This window comes from Protomyctophum parallelum, assembly GCF_964188405.1.
Source record: "Protomyctophum parallelum genome assembly, chromosome: 19".
In the NCBI taxonomy this organism is placed as follows: Eukaryota; Metazoa; Chordata; class Actinopteri; order Myctophiformes; family Myctophidae; genus Protomyctophum; species Protomyctophum parallelum.
Window position 1 is genome coordinate 3,674,367 of NC_139717.1, and position 17,304 is coordinate 3,691,670.

The 17,304-nt window shown below is 43.8% G+C and overlaps 1 protein-coding gene across 1 annotated transcript in view; it reads right to left on the minus strand.

Annotated features, from left to right (window-relative positions):
* Positions 1-2,970: 2,970 nt before the first annotated feature.
* The window catches only part of ptk2bb (protein tyrosine kinase 2 beta, b), a 46,861-nt gene continuing 32,527 nt past the window's right edge, over positions 2,971-17,304 (minus strand). Inside the window, exons 18-31 of the mRNA XM_083791020.1 lie at positions 16,837-16,952; positions 14,442-14,542; positions 13,911-14,000; positions 12,400-12,604; positions 11,054-11,171; positions 10,626-10,685; positions 8,947-9,069; positions 7,248-7,400; positions 6,954-6,989; positions 6,553-6,577; positions 6,413-6,447; positions 6,178-6,312; positions 3,928-4,011; positions 2,971-3,199 (exon numbers count right to left, since the gene is read on the minus strand). Coding sequence (XP_083647146.1) covers positions 2,978-3,199; positions 3,928-4,011; positions 6,178-6,312; positions 6,413-6,447; positions 6,553-6,577; positions 6,954-6,989; positions 7,248-7,400; positions 8,947-9,069; positions 10,626-10,685; positions 11,054-11,171; positions 12,400-12,604; positions 13,911-14,000; positions 14,442-14,542; positions 16,837-16,952 — 1,503 coding nt within the window. The 3' untranslated portion in view covers positions 2,971-2,977. The remainder of the gene's footprint in view (positions 3,200-3,927; positions 4,012-6,177; positions 6,313-6,412; positions 6,448-6,552; positions 6,578-6,953; positions 6,990-7,247; positions 7,401-8,946; positions 9,070-10,625; positions 10,686-11,053; positions 11,172-12,399; positions 12,605-13,910; positions 14,001-14,441; positions 14,543-16,836; positions 16,953-17,304) is intronic.

A 17,304-nucleotide genomic window follows, 5' to 3' on the forward strand; every position in this document is an offset into this window, starting at 1 on the left:
GAGGGTCACTGAATTGTTGTGAGCAGTGTGAAAATGAATCATGAAAATGTGTTTAGATGACGTTCCAGAGACTAGTCGCAATCTATGCTATTAAAGCAGTTCTGGTGACAAAACACCTTTCTAAAATATATATTTTCTCTCCTTCAAATTTGTGCCTGTCTTCTAAGGATCATGGCTATGTTGTTTGGTTCATGTGTCAGTCCATTTGCTTTCCTGGCACCACACTTAAGCCAAAAGGCACTTTATTGTGCTCTTTAACTACAACTACTGTACAGTATAGCCATATACAGTAGCTTTTACTTTAGACGTTCAAAAGCTTTATTGAAGGGGATGGGGGACATTAATGCTTTAGTGAAGGGGTGGGGGAACATTAAAACATAATTAATTTCAACTCTTAATGGAGGGACTGGCCTGAACGGTCTATGCCTCAGAGTCATAAGCTATTCATTATAACGTACAAATTAGTGTGTTTAACCCATTCTGAACGGGCACCCGTTTTGGTGTTAGCATCACGTTATGCTTTAGCTATTTAAAAATAGCAGATCTACAAGCTCATAGCGCGCCACCGAGTGGCGCGCTACGAGCTTGTAGGTCTGCTATTTTTTTTTATTATCGAAGAACGACTGACATTTTTAGAATCTGATCTCAGGTCAGAATGGGTTAATCAGACCAGTGTGTGTCCAGTGGAAACCTCGTATGAATCTGATCTCAGGTCAGAATGGGTTAAGAAGGATTTCTCACTAATGATGTCAGGTGAATAATGATGATGATGATGACAGCCTACAATATGAAAAGCCTACAGTAAGGCATCTCCAATTATTCACTAGAGATGGACATTTAATTAACGTACTCCATGGTATTATTTATTTGTCATTTTAGTGTTTTTTTCTTTCAGTTTTCGTTTTTTTTTTTACATATTTTACTAATGAACAGGGAATCTAAACATAACTTCCATGGCTGAAATGCAACAAAGCTCATGAAAACGTGAAATAGGCCATTGTGAATATTATTGAGTCAACCTCGGTCTCAGCATGTATTTACATTTCTCATGAGCTGCTGTCATGTCTGAGAGATTAAAGTCTAAAGGGCCTAGCAAACGGGATGCGATATAACGCGCCTATATTTCATTTTCAATGAGACCTGCGTTTTTAGCTCGGAGAAGTTTGTTGTGCGCGTTTCGTGCACACGCCCCGCCCGCGACTCACCAGACCTGGATTCGGTTTAGCTTCTTTTTTTTACGCTTGAGTTGTCGCGCCCCTCTTGAGCAGACCTGTAGCAGACCTGTCGTTGATCCAAAGCAAAGCAAAGTTACTATGTTTACCCAGGGTAACTGGACTAAGGAAAGGAAAGGTACTATGTTTACCCAGGGTAACTGGACTAAGGAAAGGAAAGGTACTATGTTTACCCAGGGTAACTGGACTAAGGAAAGGAAAGGTACTATGTTTACCCAGGGTAACTGGACTAAGGAAAGGAAAGGTACTATGTTTACCCAGGGTAACTGGACTAAGGAAAGGAAAGGTACTATGTTTACCCAGGGTAACTGGACTAAGGAAAGGAAAGGTACTATGTTTACCCAGGGTAACTGGACTAAGGAAAGGAAAGGTACTATGTTTACCCAGGGTAACTGGACTAAGGAAAGGAAAGGTACTATGTTTACCCAGGGTAACTGGACTAAGGAAAGGAAAGGTACTATGTTTACCCAGGGTAACTGGACTAAGGAAAGGAAAGGTACTATGTTTACCCAGGGTAACTGGACTAAGCTCAAGAACTTGTTTACAGCCAGGCCCTGCTCATAGAACATTTCATGGTAGGGGTTCAATGCCTTGTCCAAGGGCACTTCAACGGTGGTACTTTTAACATGCCGGTCCAGGGATACGAACTATAGCGACCTTCTGATATCAAGACCGCTCCGCAAACCGTTCGGCCACCGCTGCAACAACGTGTGCGTTCCTTGCCCCCCCTTTGCAAGGCCCCTTATGCATGCTCCGTCGCATGTCGGCGTCGCATAGCAAAAATAGCAGACCTACAGTACAAGCTCACAACAACGCGCTGCATGCATCCACCATGCATATTTTCGACGTGCAACAAGAAAAGAAAAAAAATGACATAACTGCGTCGTGTTACTGAAATAGCCGTCATCAGACGGTTAGTTTATAACACACTTAAAATAACAAACATGAGCCTTTTACATGAATTGAAATGATTGAATTGACGTACTGTCTATGTATAAATGTTGTTGTTTACTCTGTGCTTTGGTGATCCAATGTATGTATCCACTTATTTCCAAGTTGTTGGGGTCCCTTCTGTCAGTCAGTGGTATAATTACTCAATTTCCAAACCAAAAAACTGCCTCCCCCTGGCCAGCCGGGGCGCCTGATGGAGGGGAAAGGAACTGGTCTCTAAACTGCCTCCCCCTGGCCAGCCGGGGCGCCTGATGGAGGGGAAAGGAACTGGTTGGAATAACGTGTTCCTTCCACGCGCTACGTCCAACCAGGGAAACTCCCCCCCCCTGTCAGGTGTAAAGGAGCAACTTGGACACTCAGGCATGAAGGAAGCATGAGTTCAAGTCCGTTGCTCTCCCCTTGTCCCCCATATATGGGGACTAGGTTGGTCTCCCCTTGTCCCCCATATATGGGGACTAGGTTGGTCTCCCCTTGTCCCCCATATATGGGGACTAGGTTGGTCTCCCCTTGTCCCCCATATATGGGGACTAGGTTGGTCTCCCCTTGTCCCCCATATATGGGGACTAGGTTGGTGGAGGGTGTGTAGAGCCCAGGATCACATTAGATGATTGACACAGGGGTGAAATATGGGTTACAAAATCGTGGGATAAAAAAAATATATATAAAAAAAACTAAAAAAAATCCAAACCAAGTCTTTGATTTTCCACGTGTCTAACACCATGTCCTTGTGGAGCCGGCGGTGTGTGATTATTGACCTCGAGGGGGATAAAAAACGCATGCAGTCTCTCCTCAACTCAGGTCTCCAATAGCTTTGGCGTGGCCAGGTTGGCTCTGACCCGGGCCTGGTCCACGGCGTCCAGCATGTTCTTGCCGTCGATGGCCAGCGTGTGCGCCGCGGTCAGCATCTGTCTCTTGCACTCCTCCTTCAGAGACGTGATGGCGTTCTGCTGGGCCAGACGCATCTTACTGATGAGCTCCGCCATGTCGTTGTTCAGCAGCTTCTGAGTGCCCTCGATCTGCAGCACGGGGGAGGAGGAGGAGGAGGAATGTTCCAGAACGTTATTTGAAACAGAAAGGCAACGCCAGAGTGGTCACACTCGATGGGACGTTAGCTTTGTTGTAGTTTTCCTCTCTCCACCCTTAATCTTCCCCTCTACTTAACAGTAGAAACAGATAAGCAATTTTGATGGAAGATAGAAATAGATTAATTATAACCCAGAGCACTCTAATATACAAATGATATAGTTTTCATTTCATAAGCTGGTTCTGCATCGCTATTTTTGTTGCACCTTGGTAAAAGTTTTTACTTTATTGGTGTATTTGGACGGGACAGAGTAACAGTAACATTACATAAAAATGTAGCGTAAATACACCGGATTTAGCACAGATGCTAATTTCCATCTGTAGTCCCCGACCATACATTGAACACTAAACAAAAGTGACATAAGACATTTGAGGACAGCATACAAAAACAGTACATTACAAACACAGTTTGCTTTATTCCACATTTGCCTCGTTTTAAACGATGACAAATATATCTGCATATATATATATATGCATTAACCACTAACCCCCTTTTATTATTGTAAATATAATACTTTTATTAATAATTTTAAGATCTTTTATTTTTGTTAAACTTATAATGACATGCCCAAAATAGTGATGCCAGGGTAAATGTGGTTAAGTATGAAGATTCAACAGATAGGAAGGAAGGAGACAAACAGAGTGTGTGTGTTCAACGTACCTCCGTCTTCTTGGAGGAATCCTGTAAGGTAGGCAGGATCTCATCCACACTCTGGATCAGGTCCCGCAAAGTCAGACCCACAGACTGTAGTGAACACAAACACAAACAGAGACGTGATCAGATCACAGTCAGACCCACAGACTGTAGTGAACACAAACACAGACAGAGACGTGATCAGATCACAGTCAGTCCTACAGACTGTAGTGAACACAAACACAGACTGTAGTGAACACAGAGACGTGATCAGATCAAAGTCAGACCTACAGACTGTAGTGAACACAAACAGAGACGTGATCAGATCACACTGAATCGTGGACAACATAACACCAGTTAGTTTGGCAAGAGTTTAGACACAATTCAGGAATTGGGTTTTAAAAGTCCAGCTCAACTATCCATTTCAAAGATGTAATTATAAATCACACAATGTCCCTGCTTGCCACTTGCAACATTCTGTGTATGCACACGGAAAAACAGTCACTTGAATATTAATACTTACTCACATTAGAAATAGCCAATACAACACGTTGTGAGCTTGTAGATCAGCTATTTCCAGCTACACTTGCTACTATCTACAAGTAAACATCAGGCTAAAGAGCACCGAAGTCGGTAGAGGGCGCTATAAATCCACAGGTTCATGTACTTTTTATTTGCATTATAATCCCCATAGGGGGGGATTTTAGATCGCCTCATATAAGAACTGTGTTTGAAAAATAAACATGTCACCCCGGCCGTTTCCGACACCTCCCTGACAATAACGCAGAGACAGCTTGTTTATTTTTTTGGACCACAACGCTTATATGAGACGATTTTAAGATGAGCCCATGATGTTATTCTCCATAGAGAAATTACTTCCGTGAGCCAGGGGAATGGAGGGGATGAGGGAGTGACGTCAGGACTTTAGAACCAGGGGAATGGAGGGGATGAGGGAGTGACGTCAGGACTTTAGAACCAGGGGAATGGAGGGGATGAGGGAGTGACGTCAGGACTTTAGAACCAGGGGAATGGAGGGGATGAGGGAGTGACGTCAGGACTTTAGAACCAGGGGAATGGAGGGGATGAGGGAGTGACGTCAGGACTTTAGAACCAGGGGAATGGAGGGGATGAGGGAGTGACGTCAGGACTTTAGAACCAGGGGAATGGAGGGGATGAGCGAGTGACGTCAGGACTTTAGAACCAGGGGAATCGAGGGGATGAGCGAGTGACGCCAGGACTTTAGAACCAGGGGAATGGAGGGGATGAGGGAGTGACGTCAGGACTTTAGAACCAGGGGAATGGAGGGGATGAGGGAGTGACGTCAGGACTTTAGAACCAGGGGAATGGAGGGGATGAGGGAGTGACGTCAGGACTTTAGAACCAGGGGAATGGAGGGGATGAGGGAGTGACGTCAGGACTTTAGAACCAGGGGAATGGAGGGGATGAGGGAGTGACGTCAGGACTTTAGAACCATGGGAATGGAGGGGATGAGGGAGTGACGTCAGGACTTTAGAACCAGGGGAATGGAGGGGATGAGTGAGTGACGTCAGGACTTTAGAACCAGGGGAATGGAGGGGATGAGCGAGTGACGTCAGGACTTTAGAGCCAGGGGAATGGAGGGGATGAGGGAGTGACGTCAGGACTTTAGAACCAGGGGAATGGAGGGGGATGAGTGAGTGACGTCAGGACTTTAGAACCAGGGGAATGGAGGGGATGAGCGAGTGACGTCAGGACTTTAGAACCAGGGGAATGGAGGGGATGAGTGAGTGACGTCAGGACTTTAGAACCAGGGGAATGGAGGGGATGAGTGAGTGACGTCAGGACTTTAGAACCAGGGGAATGGAGGGGATGAGCGAGTGACGTCAGGACTTTAGAACCAGGGGAATCGAGGGGGATGAGCGAGTGACGTCAGGACTTTAGAACCAGGGGAATGGAGGGGATGAGGGAGTGACGTCAGGACTTTAGAACCAGGGGAATGGAGGGGATGAGCGAGTGACGTCAGGACTTTAGAACCAGGGGAATGAAGGGGATGAGCGAGTTACGTCAGGACTTTAGAACCAGGGGAATGGAGGGGATGAGGGAGTGACGTCAGGACTTTAGAACCAGGGGAATGGAGGGGATGAGGGAGTGACGTCAGGACTTTAGAACCAGGGGAATGGAGGGGATGAGGGAGTGACGTCAGGACTTTAGAACCAGGGGAATGGAGGGGATGAGGGAGTGACGTCAGCACTTCGGCGCTCTATTGGGCCTCAGTTAACAAGATTTCTCTGGCTGTACCTTGACTAGGGTGAAGTACTGCTCCGGCGGCAGTGTGTTGAGGTCGTTTTTGAGTTGCACGACCACCTTGACCAGATTCATGACCGCCTGGTACACCTTGTCTTCAGAGCGGTCCAGTTCGGCTGTCGGGGTAGACTGAGAACACCAAAGGAATGCGTTACGTTACTCTGACTGGCCTTTGATTGATAAGAAAGAAATATAATACTTGACCGAGGATATGAATCTTGGTGGTTACCTGAGCAGTGAGGCGAGGGGGCTTATCTGGTGCTGCTGTAGGGGGAATAATAGTAGTGATGAGATTGAACTTTACAAACTAATAAAGTATTCATTAGTGACGTGATAATCTTTATTAATTAAAGACTAAAGAGCACTCACCGTGTTCTGTCTCGGCTTCAGGGGACTAAGAAAATAAGATAAAATAAAATAAATACACACAATAATAATAATAATAATAATAGAATGTCTGTCTTGTAGTAGACAAAAAAAATTGTCAAAAGTGTCAAAAATAGCATAACTACGGATCCCATGAATGGCCATGCATTAAAAATATATTTTATCTTGTACGTAGAAGATAATATCTCGTCCGTACAAGATAATATATAATTTGAATGCATGGCCATTCAGGGGCTCCGTACTACACCATATATTCATGAATGAACATAATAAGTTTTTATTGTGAAATTTACATGATAAAGAAGCACTCCGCCAAGACAAAACAATGTAATAATAATTAATAATAATAATTCTTTGTAATGCAACGGGTACACAACACGTACCGCTGGGCCGACATGGTCCTCCGGTCCCATGGGGTCCTGCAAAAGAACAGGCAGGTTCATTTCATAGTACAGGTATAAGCTACCTCGCTTAGGAATCGTTACTACGGGCAGACTCAATTCAAGAGCGCCGGTGCGTCGAGAACGAACGAAGGGGTCGACATTAAGGCTTAAGTCTCGTCCGTTCCACGTGGCCGACGTCACGCCGGGCACATTCATTTCAAGAGCACGGGGGGGACACAGAGACAGAGACACAGACAGGGGCTTGACAAAGGTTAATGATGTCCTGTTTCCCACCAGCTGTCTCTCCTCCTTCTCCAGCCACTTCTCGTCCTCGGCCATTTCTCGTTTCTGTTTGCGGAGCGTGTCCTGCATGCGATTGCGGTCCATCTGCCACAGGCGCTGGGCGTCCTCCTTGCTGTTGGCCTCCACCCGGGGAAACTCTCCCTCCTGGTGGAGCAGAGGGGGAAGGAAAAGACTCGGGTTGGCAAAATATATGCAGAGATTATCTTTGCCCCTGGGGGGGAGAGGGAGGAGGGGTGATAATAACAAGCTTGCCAGAGATAAGCTTGCCCATATCATTAGCCCTAGGGCTGATATGGCGGCTGACCAATCATTTCAAGCTATACAGTGCCGTGCCACCAAACACACAAAATGTGATAGCTAGTATTCATGGCTGAGGAGAGACGATGGGGTTTATCTGGGCACAAAGGAGACAAAATACAGAGCAGAAAACTGTGAAGTGTGATGGTTGACAGAATGGCTGCCTAATGGCAGGCAGCCTGCAGTGTTTTCAGTTAACTTGATGTTAACGTAATGTTAACGTGATGGCAGGCAGCCTGCATTGTTTTCAGTTAACTTGATGTTAACGTAATGTTAACATAATGGCAGGCAGCCTGCATTGTTTTCAGTTAACTTGATGTTAACGTAATGTTAACGTAATGTTAACGTGATGGCAGGCAGCCTGCATTGTTTTCAGTTAACTTGATGTTAACGTAATGTTAACGTAATGGCAGGCAGCCTGCAGTGTTTTCAGTTAACTTGATGTTAACGTAATGTTAACGTGATGGCAGGCAGCCTGCAGTGTTTTCAGTTAACGTAATGTTAATGTAATGTTAACGTAATGTTAACGTAATGGCAGGCAGCCTGCAGTGTTTTCAGTTAACTTGATGTTAACGTAATGTTAACGTGATGGCAGGCAGCCTGCAGTGTTTTCAGTTAACTTGATGTTAACGTAATGTTAACGTGATGGCAGGCAGCCTGCAGTGTTTTCAGTTAACTTGATGTTAACGTAATGTTAACGTGATGGCAGGCAGCCTGCAGTGTTTTCAGTTAACTTGTTGGTAAATCTGTCGATCAATCACAGAGGCAGTTCCTCGTTGACAGTAACCAATAAACCAATCAAAAATGTACTTGATTATTATTAACCACATAAACACTCTAGCATCCCTATTCTGGGGGCGAACACAATCTGCAAAAATAGCAGATCTACAAGCTAAAATAAAAGGATAGACCCCTGAGGGCCAATAAAGTATTTTAGGTTTAAGTGATTATAATGTTACGTGGTTAAAAGTATTTTCACGGCATATTGATATTGTGTCATCATGAATAAATAGGTTATGGCCATGGGTATGTAATAACCAAATGCCTGCGTGATGATCTATTCTATTCTGTACTGTATGTACATACAATTTAGGCGTTTAGCGGACATTACATTCAGCATTTATTACATGGTGCATCGAGACAGGAGGAACCACAACACAGGTTGGAAAACAACAAAGTTGTTGCAGCTAAAGTTAAGGTAGGGAAATGAACATGATGGCACGGCATGAGCAACAACCATCTTGCAGGCTCGCACGAACACACACACACACACACACACACACACACACAGACACAGACACAGACACAGACACAGACACACACACACACACACACACACACACACACACACACACACACACACACACACACACACACAGAGTGTGTTTCTTACCCCCATGCTGCGTGGTCGAGGGGACATCCTGGGCAGAGCCAGCATGCTCATGGAGTCAACAGGAGACTGATATTCACACGGGCTGGCCAGGTCAGGAGAACTGGCACACAGAGCCTCGTTCAGCTGCACAGAGGGACACACACACACACACACACACACACACAGGCACGCACACACACACACACACACACACACACACACACACACACACACACACACACAGGCACGCACACGCAGGCACACACACACACACACACACACACACACACACACACACACACACACACACACAGGCACGCACACGCAGACACACACACACACACACACACACACACACACACACACACACACACACACACACACACACACACACACACACACACACACACACACACACACACACACACACACACACACACACACACACACACACGAGTGTTGTTTATGGCAGCAAATTTAGATTTTAGTTGTAGCCATATATGGGCTGTATTTTGCGTGTCTTAAGTACCAGGTCTTATTCCCTAACTTGAGTAAACTAAAGACCTGGAGGCGTGGTCAATGCTCTTTGGCTATTCTGAGTGGCCAAAGAGCATTGACCACGCCTCCAGGTCTTTAGATTACTCAAGTTAGGGAATAAGACCTGGTACTTAAGACACGCAAAATACAGCCATTGTCTCTTGAATTGCATATTTTAGTCACCTGGAATGTTTTAGTGTTAGTCTACTTTTAGTCAACTAACTCTACAGTTGATTTAGTCGACTAAAATGTACTTTGGCGAGCTTTGATGCCGTCGTAAGTCATTACGACGTGCTGAAAATAACAGATCTACAAGATCACAACGCTCACGACGCGTTGTGAGCTTGTAGATCGGCTATTTTCAGCATGCAAAGTGTAAAATGACTTAATCTGGATCTCTTGTCCACTAGTCCCTTCCTAACATTTTAGTCTAGTTTTTATTTGTTGACAAAATTGTCGATACATTTAGTCTTCGTTTTTGTCATCATAGCTTAGTTTTCATTTAGTTTCCATTTAGTTTTAGTCAGTGAAAAAAGGTAGTAGACGAACATTCTTCGCCTTAGTTTTAGTCGACGAAATCAACACTGACACACACACACACACACACACACACACACACACACACAATGCTCATCGTAAAGTTCATTTTGAGGGAAAATGGGCTACCTTTTAAAAGTGGTCACACTATTGATTGATTGATTGATTGATTGAAGTATTTATTAACAGTTTGCAGAATTATAGCACAACTCAATACAAAGACTGTTATAACTGTGAGTAGAAGACCCAGCCAATAAAGCATTACACTAGTTTACAAGAGGGTCCACCTTGTTCAATTCATCAAAACATTTAGAGACGTACAAATAAAATATACACTTCTATTTAGCCAAAGAACAGATGAGGAATGCATCTTATACGGTACCTGTTTATGTATTTATGTTTAGGTATTTATTTAGCCAAAGAACAGATCAGGAATGCATCTTATACGGTACCTGAATGTGAAGGCCGATGCTGAGCACACACACACACACACACACACACACACACACACACACACACACACACACACACACACACACACACACACACACACACACACACACACACACACACACACACACACACACACACACACACACACACACACACACACACACACACAGTACCTGAATGTGAAGGCCGATGCTGAGCGTGTTCCCAAATCGCCCAGGTTTCTTTCTGGAAGGCTGGTGGTGAAAAAGTCAGCGTGAGAACGGATTATAAAAATGCAAAAAAAAACATGTTTAACCCATTTAGACGATTCTGGGAACGATTCTACAAGAAGAAGCAAAGATTTTAGTTACAAATGTTGGTATATATATATTCAACGATTTTCACTACATTTTCACGATTAAAAATAAATAGCAGACCTACAAGCTCGTAGCGCGCCTTATGAGCTTGTAGGTCTGCTATTTTTCAATAGCTAAAGCATAACATAATGCTTAAAAAAACAGCCAAAATGCGTTAATATATGCACGTAATACTTTTGTTGCAATAGAAGCGGTTACATATTTAGTTCCAGTTTTTTTAATGTTTTAATGTTCTGGTGCTGTACCTTAGGCGGAGGTTCGGTGAAGTTAAACCTTGTGTCAAAGTATTTGGTGGAGCGCATCCCTCTGTCTCTGTCCCTCTGTCTCTCCAGATCCTGTTCCTGCTCCATCTTGTGAACATCACTGCATGGGGGGGGGGGGGGGGGGGGTTTCAGAAAACAGGCCAGAATATGTTATTATTACAGCGTCTTCATCATCATCATCATCAACATCATCATGTTCACGGTGAGAAAAAAATAAACATGTAGCCATTAGGTACTATCTGTAGCCCCCCTCCCCAAGGCAATTTTACATTTTTATCACAAAGCCATGAACTGTGTGCAAATGTACAAAGGTGGTGTAAAGAGACGCATGTTTCATGATAAATGTTTTTATGTGATGTATTCCCATGCTTTTTGTTATTGCTTAATGTAAGTCGCTCTGGATTAAGAGCGTCTGCTAAATGCCTAAATTGTAAATTGTAAATTGTAAATTGCATGAAAGCACAGCGATGTGCAGCTAGAGAGCATTCTCCTCCGACTCTAATCTATGACATTTAATTAAATCCAAATCAGCAGAACCGAGATTTGACCGTCCCTCGATCTGGACGATGGAATCAAGATATTCAGACGTCATTTTTTTTAAGCCAATCTCCATTTTCAAGTAGAGATTAAAATGTTGAACTTCACAAAAATGTTCTTATCTTTCTTTTTTCTTAATATTTAAAAATATTACAATTGGCTTATGGGAGGAACGGCTGGTAGGGGCGGTGGATCTGACGTCACGACTATGCCCAAATATGTGTCGTCATGGTATGTGCAAACCAACCAGCTCCATTGACAGATACAGATAACTCTGTGACGTACAGTGGGTGTGAGGCCGCCTTTTTGGTGAGTCCCAAAAAGATGCCCACTGCCCCTCAAATGATCAAATCAATGTAAAGCACTACAGGTCTGCTTTAACCACTGGAGCTTAAGACTCTCACTTCAGTTTAAGACTTATCACTGCCAAAAATAGCGGGTCTACAAGCTCACAACGCGGTGCGTTTGTAGATCGGATATTTATGGCAATGAGACAAATCGGGTCCACTGTGACTGGACTAGAGGGTTTAATCACAACTGACTAGTGAAAAGTGTGAACATGAAAGCAAAAGTGAGCACAGCAATGTGCAGCTAGAGCATTCTCCTCCTCCGACTCTACTCTACCTAGAAAATAAAATGAAAACCATAGCACCACCATTAGTCATTTCATGTCGCGCACCCCCTAGAAGGCCCGTCGCGCACCCACAAGGGGTGCACACACCACAGTTTGGCAACCACTGGACTAGAGGGGTTTAATCCCAACTGACTAGTGAAAGGTGTGAACTCAGCACCTGATCTTGATGACCAGCTCCGTGAAGGTGGGTCTCTCTCGGGGGTCGTAGGACCAGCAGCGGGTCATGAGGGAGTAGATGGTCCCGGGACAGTCCTCCGGTTTGGGCAGCCTGATGCCTTGCTCCAGCTGGTTGATCACATCTCTGTTCTCCAGCCAGAAGAACGGCTGCTGGCCCCGGCTCATTATCTCCCACACGCACACGGCTGAGGAGGACATGGAGAATAACAGCATGTTGGCCACAAAATGCTGTGTTTTCATTCGTTATGAAAGGGCCGCTAATATTAACAGTTTGACTGTTTTAACCCGCATTTTAATCAACCCCCCTTCACTGCCGAGATTGTTGTATTACCTTTAGAGCATACGCTGAATTATTTGGGCTTTTGATCCGTGAAAATCCGGCGAAAAAAGGTTGCTCCGCTTGTTATGAACGATCGCACCACCCGCCATCTTGGTGCGCCGCAAGACGGCCCCACAAGACCCTCCTCCTCCATGAGGCGTTGTACCCCGTTCATTTGCATTGGCCTCAATTTCCCAGAAGCCCTAGCAGCCCACAGCATGTGTTGATTTCCGGTTTCGTCATCAAAACGAAACCATCTCGTCTCCATAGCTCCGCAGCAAAGACGGAGTTTCTTTTTAATTATTACAATACGGCGTATTAAACACATAAAACAAAAGGCGGGTATGTCGTATATCGCAGCGACAGTAACCTGGAGTAAACCATTCCTGGCAGTAAAACCGTTAAAGGATTTGTAGTGATAATGAATCAGTGTCTAATCCATTCTGAACGGGAACCCATTTTGGTGTCAGCATCATGTTATGCTTTAGCTATTGAAAAATAGCAGATCTACAAGCTCGTAGCGCGCCACCGAGTGGCGCGCTATGAGCTTGTAGGTCTGCTATTTTTGAAAAATCGAAGAACAACTGACATTTTTCTAATCTGATCTCAGGTCAGAATAGGTTAATCAGACCAGTGTGTGTCCAGTGGAAACCTCGTATCGTATGAATCTGATCTCAGGTCAGAATGGGCTAAAGGTCGCAGCAGTAGGAGGAAGGACGTAACAGTGCATTGTTCCCCAGGAACACAGAGACGGGAGAGCTGTTGGAGAACGTTAAAACACCTAGAACGCCCCGGGGGTATTTGGAACCATAAAAATCAGGACGCCCAGCGATTTGTTTCTTCAGGGCCCATTTCAAGGTGCACAAGGCGCCATCTTGGATGTAGCTGAAGTAGCTACAGTAGATGTAGCCAAAACACCCCCGAGGCGATCGACGACAACGGGAAGTATGATTTGTTTTGTAGTGTCACTGAGCAAATCGGCGTATGAATGTCATGTTATGATATCACGATGATAAGGGTTGGTAAAGCGCCCCTCACTTCACACGGGTGTGATTTTTATTGTGTAACAAACTCACATTGTCATGACTGTGATTTAAAAGGAGCCCTCTATCTCTTCATGGTTAAGAGTGCTTTTTGTCTTGAGAAAAGGAACATGGAACTTAGTAACTTACCAAACATCCAGACATCACTAGCTGACGTGAAACGTCTGAAGTTTATGGATTCAGGGGCCATCCATTTGATTGGCAATCGAGTGACGGACGCTGGAAACAGAAAGGTAAGTCAAAGTCAAAGTCGTACGATTGGATGGGTCCCATTTTTACAGTCTTTGGTGTGACCCGGCCGGGGATCGAACCCCCGACCTCCCAGTCTCAGGGCGGACACTCTAACCACAAGGCCACTGTCTGGTTCTGTCTGGCATGTTTTACTGGCTACTTGAAATTCAAATGTTAACTTAAAATAATTCGTAACATTTTATGCACAAAACAATTGAGTGCGACGCATTTTCTACATCATTATTAAATAGTGAAATAAATTAAGAAAAGATTATAATCAGGGAAGACCTCGTTGGGAAGAACTTGCCCTAAACACCAATAATAAGTGGTAAGGAATGTGAATATGGTATCTAGATAATACCAGGTGTAATATATCCATAGATCCCTTAAAAGAAAAGACGTAAAGATGCAACACTGTGTCGTCGTTACCTTTATAATATTCTTCTTCCTCGATGTATCTAGAAAGACCAAAGTCTCCCAACTTCACACAGTCAGGACTGGCAACCAACACGTTCCGCACAGCAATGTCCCTGTTAACACACAACAAGACATTAAGACAATGGTACAGCAATGTCCCTGTTACCATACAACAAGACAACAACACAACATCACAACACAACAACACAACCAACACGTTCCGCACAGCAATGTCCCTGTTACCATACAACAAGACATTAAGACAATGGTACAGCAATGTCCCTGTTACCATACAACAAGACATTAAGACAATGGTACAGCAATGTCCCTGTTACCATACAACAAGACAACAACACAACATCACAACACAACAACACAACCAACACGTTCCGCACAGCAATGTCCCTGTTACCATACAACAAGACAACAACACAACATCACAACACAACAACACAACCAACACGTTCCGCACAGCAATGTCCCTGTTACCATACAACAAGACAACAACACAACATCACAACACAACAACACAACCAACACGTTCCGCACAGCAATGTCCCTGTTACCATACAACAAGACAACAACACAACATCACAACACAACAACACAACCAACACGTTCCGCACAGCAATGTCCCTGTTACCATACAACAAGACAACAACACAACATCACAACACAACAACACAACCAACACGTTCCGCACAGCAATGTCCCTGTTACCATACAACAAGACAACAACACAACATCACAACACAACAACACAACCAACACGTTCCGCACAGCAATGTCCCTGTTACCATACAACAAGACAATGGTTAGTTTTGGTCACATTTTAGTCACCTGGAATGTTTTAGTGTTAGTCTAGTTTTAGTCGACTAAATATCATAAGATTTCAGATATATTTTGTCGGGCCTTGATGCCGTCTTAATGACTATTTTTGACACTTGCTGAAAATAGCCGATCTACAAGCTCACAACGCGTTGCAGGCTTTTTTTCAGCATGCAACCAAATGTAAAATGACTTATCTCTTGTCCAGTAGTCCCTTCCTAACATGTTAGTTAGTTGTTTACAAAATTGTCAATATATTTAGTCTTATTTTTAGTCATCATAGCTTAGTTTTCATTTAGTTTACATTTAGTTTTTGCATTTGAATTCAGCCTACAGTTTATTTCCATGGTGATTCATTATGCTGTCCTTCAGATACTTCAAGCACTGAAAGCTCTGAACTGGATGTCTGCATTAATTAATCAGGTTAGCAGCTACACTAAGGCTTTGAGAGATTTATAAATCTACGGTCCCAGAAAGGTAGGTTTAAAGTGGCCAGTGATGGACAAATGCCAACATCTAAAATCATCACGTGGATTGGCTTTGGTCACTCATGAGAGATAAACAATTGGATTAACATGAAAAGCCCTAGCAGGGACATTTTTGGCAGCAAATTTCTATTTTAGTTTCAGTCATCATTTCAATCATTATTTTCCTGGGTCTATAATTCACACAGGTTGTGTTATTAACAATATGCAATGTGATAGGAACAGCATCAATCTATTAGTGCTATTGTAATGATACTGTAGTTAACAGAATGCTCCTACACAAACATCGCCAGAAGGTGGTGCAAGAAGTTGACAAGTGTATTTGGAAGTGGACAGAAGCCCATGCACTGTGCCTGGTCATGCACTGTGAAAGGCGGGAACCCCTTTTGGTGTTTTAAACATTATATTATACTTTAGCTATTGAAAAATAGCAGATCTACAAGCTCATAGCGACATATACTTTCTGGGATCCTTGACACGAAATAGTTTGAGAACCACTGATATAGAAACAACATGAGGTTATTCAGAAAACTGTCAGGATTTAGAAGACATTTTGTAGAATCGAACTTAGGTCTAAATACAAATAGTGCTCTTGTCTCTCTCTTGTTCTCCCGTCTCTACAACACTTCTCTCCTGTTCTTCTTTATTGGTTTCAATGTTTGTCTTTACCTAGTCTAGGAAAATTGGCCTCAGATCCTGTGCAGCAGGGGCGTGGCCCAGTGCGTTGCGTTTCAAATGAAATGTGAATCAAAAGGCAGGGGCGGGTTCCACATGGAGTGGGAGCTACATCTAAATAAGACGGAAGGGAAACAATTGCTCCTTGAGCGGTGGTGGCCTACTACAATTCAATTTGGAATTGGATTCCCTTCGGACTATTTTCATGGTATGCACAGACAGTGCTTCAGACCGGAAAGGGGAGTGTCCGCTCAGATTCTGAGCGCAACGTACTTCCCTCACAGGGATACGGTCCTTTTTTCCCAGAAGTCTTTCTCGCCCGCCTAGTGGCGAAAAATAAAACTTCTGGGAACTCAGATTAGTCTTTACCTACAGTAGTGACCTAGTGATGTAATGAATACAAAGGTGGGGTCCCTCACCTGTGCACCATGTTGACCCCCTCCAGGTATACCAGGGCTTTGCAGATCTGCATGCTGAACAGGACCAGGGTCGTGTTGGTCAGCTTCTGTTGGTTATTCGTTAGGTAGTTGCCAAGCTGCAGATAATTATGACAAGGAAAGGATATACAGAATGAAGTTTAACATCATATAGGTTGTACTCGTCATTTGGATTTAGAATTTAGTCCTAAATCCTACTCGATATAGAGCGTCTCAGTCCCACTCCCTCGAGAGACCCGGAAAAGAAATCCCCGTTCATTTTCCTCATAGACTTTTCAGAAAGTATTTATTTAAAGACGTTTATACGCTGCAGACAAAGACAACTCTTGTCGTGACAAATCATGACAACAAACACAATTTTTCGGGCCAAACAAATAATTAGAAAGTAGAAAGAAACTGCAGGTTACAACACTTTTTTTTTTGTTTTTCTTCTTTGTAATTATTTGTTTG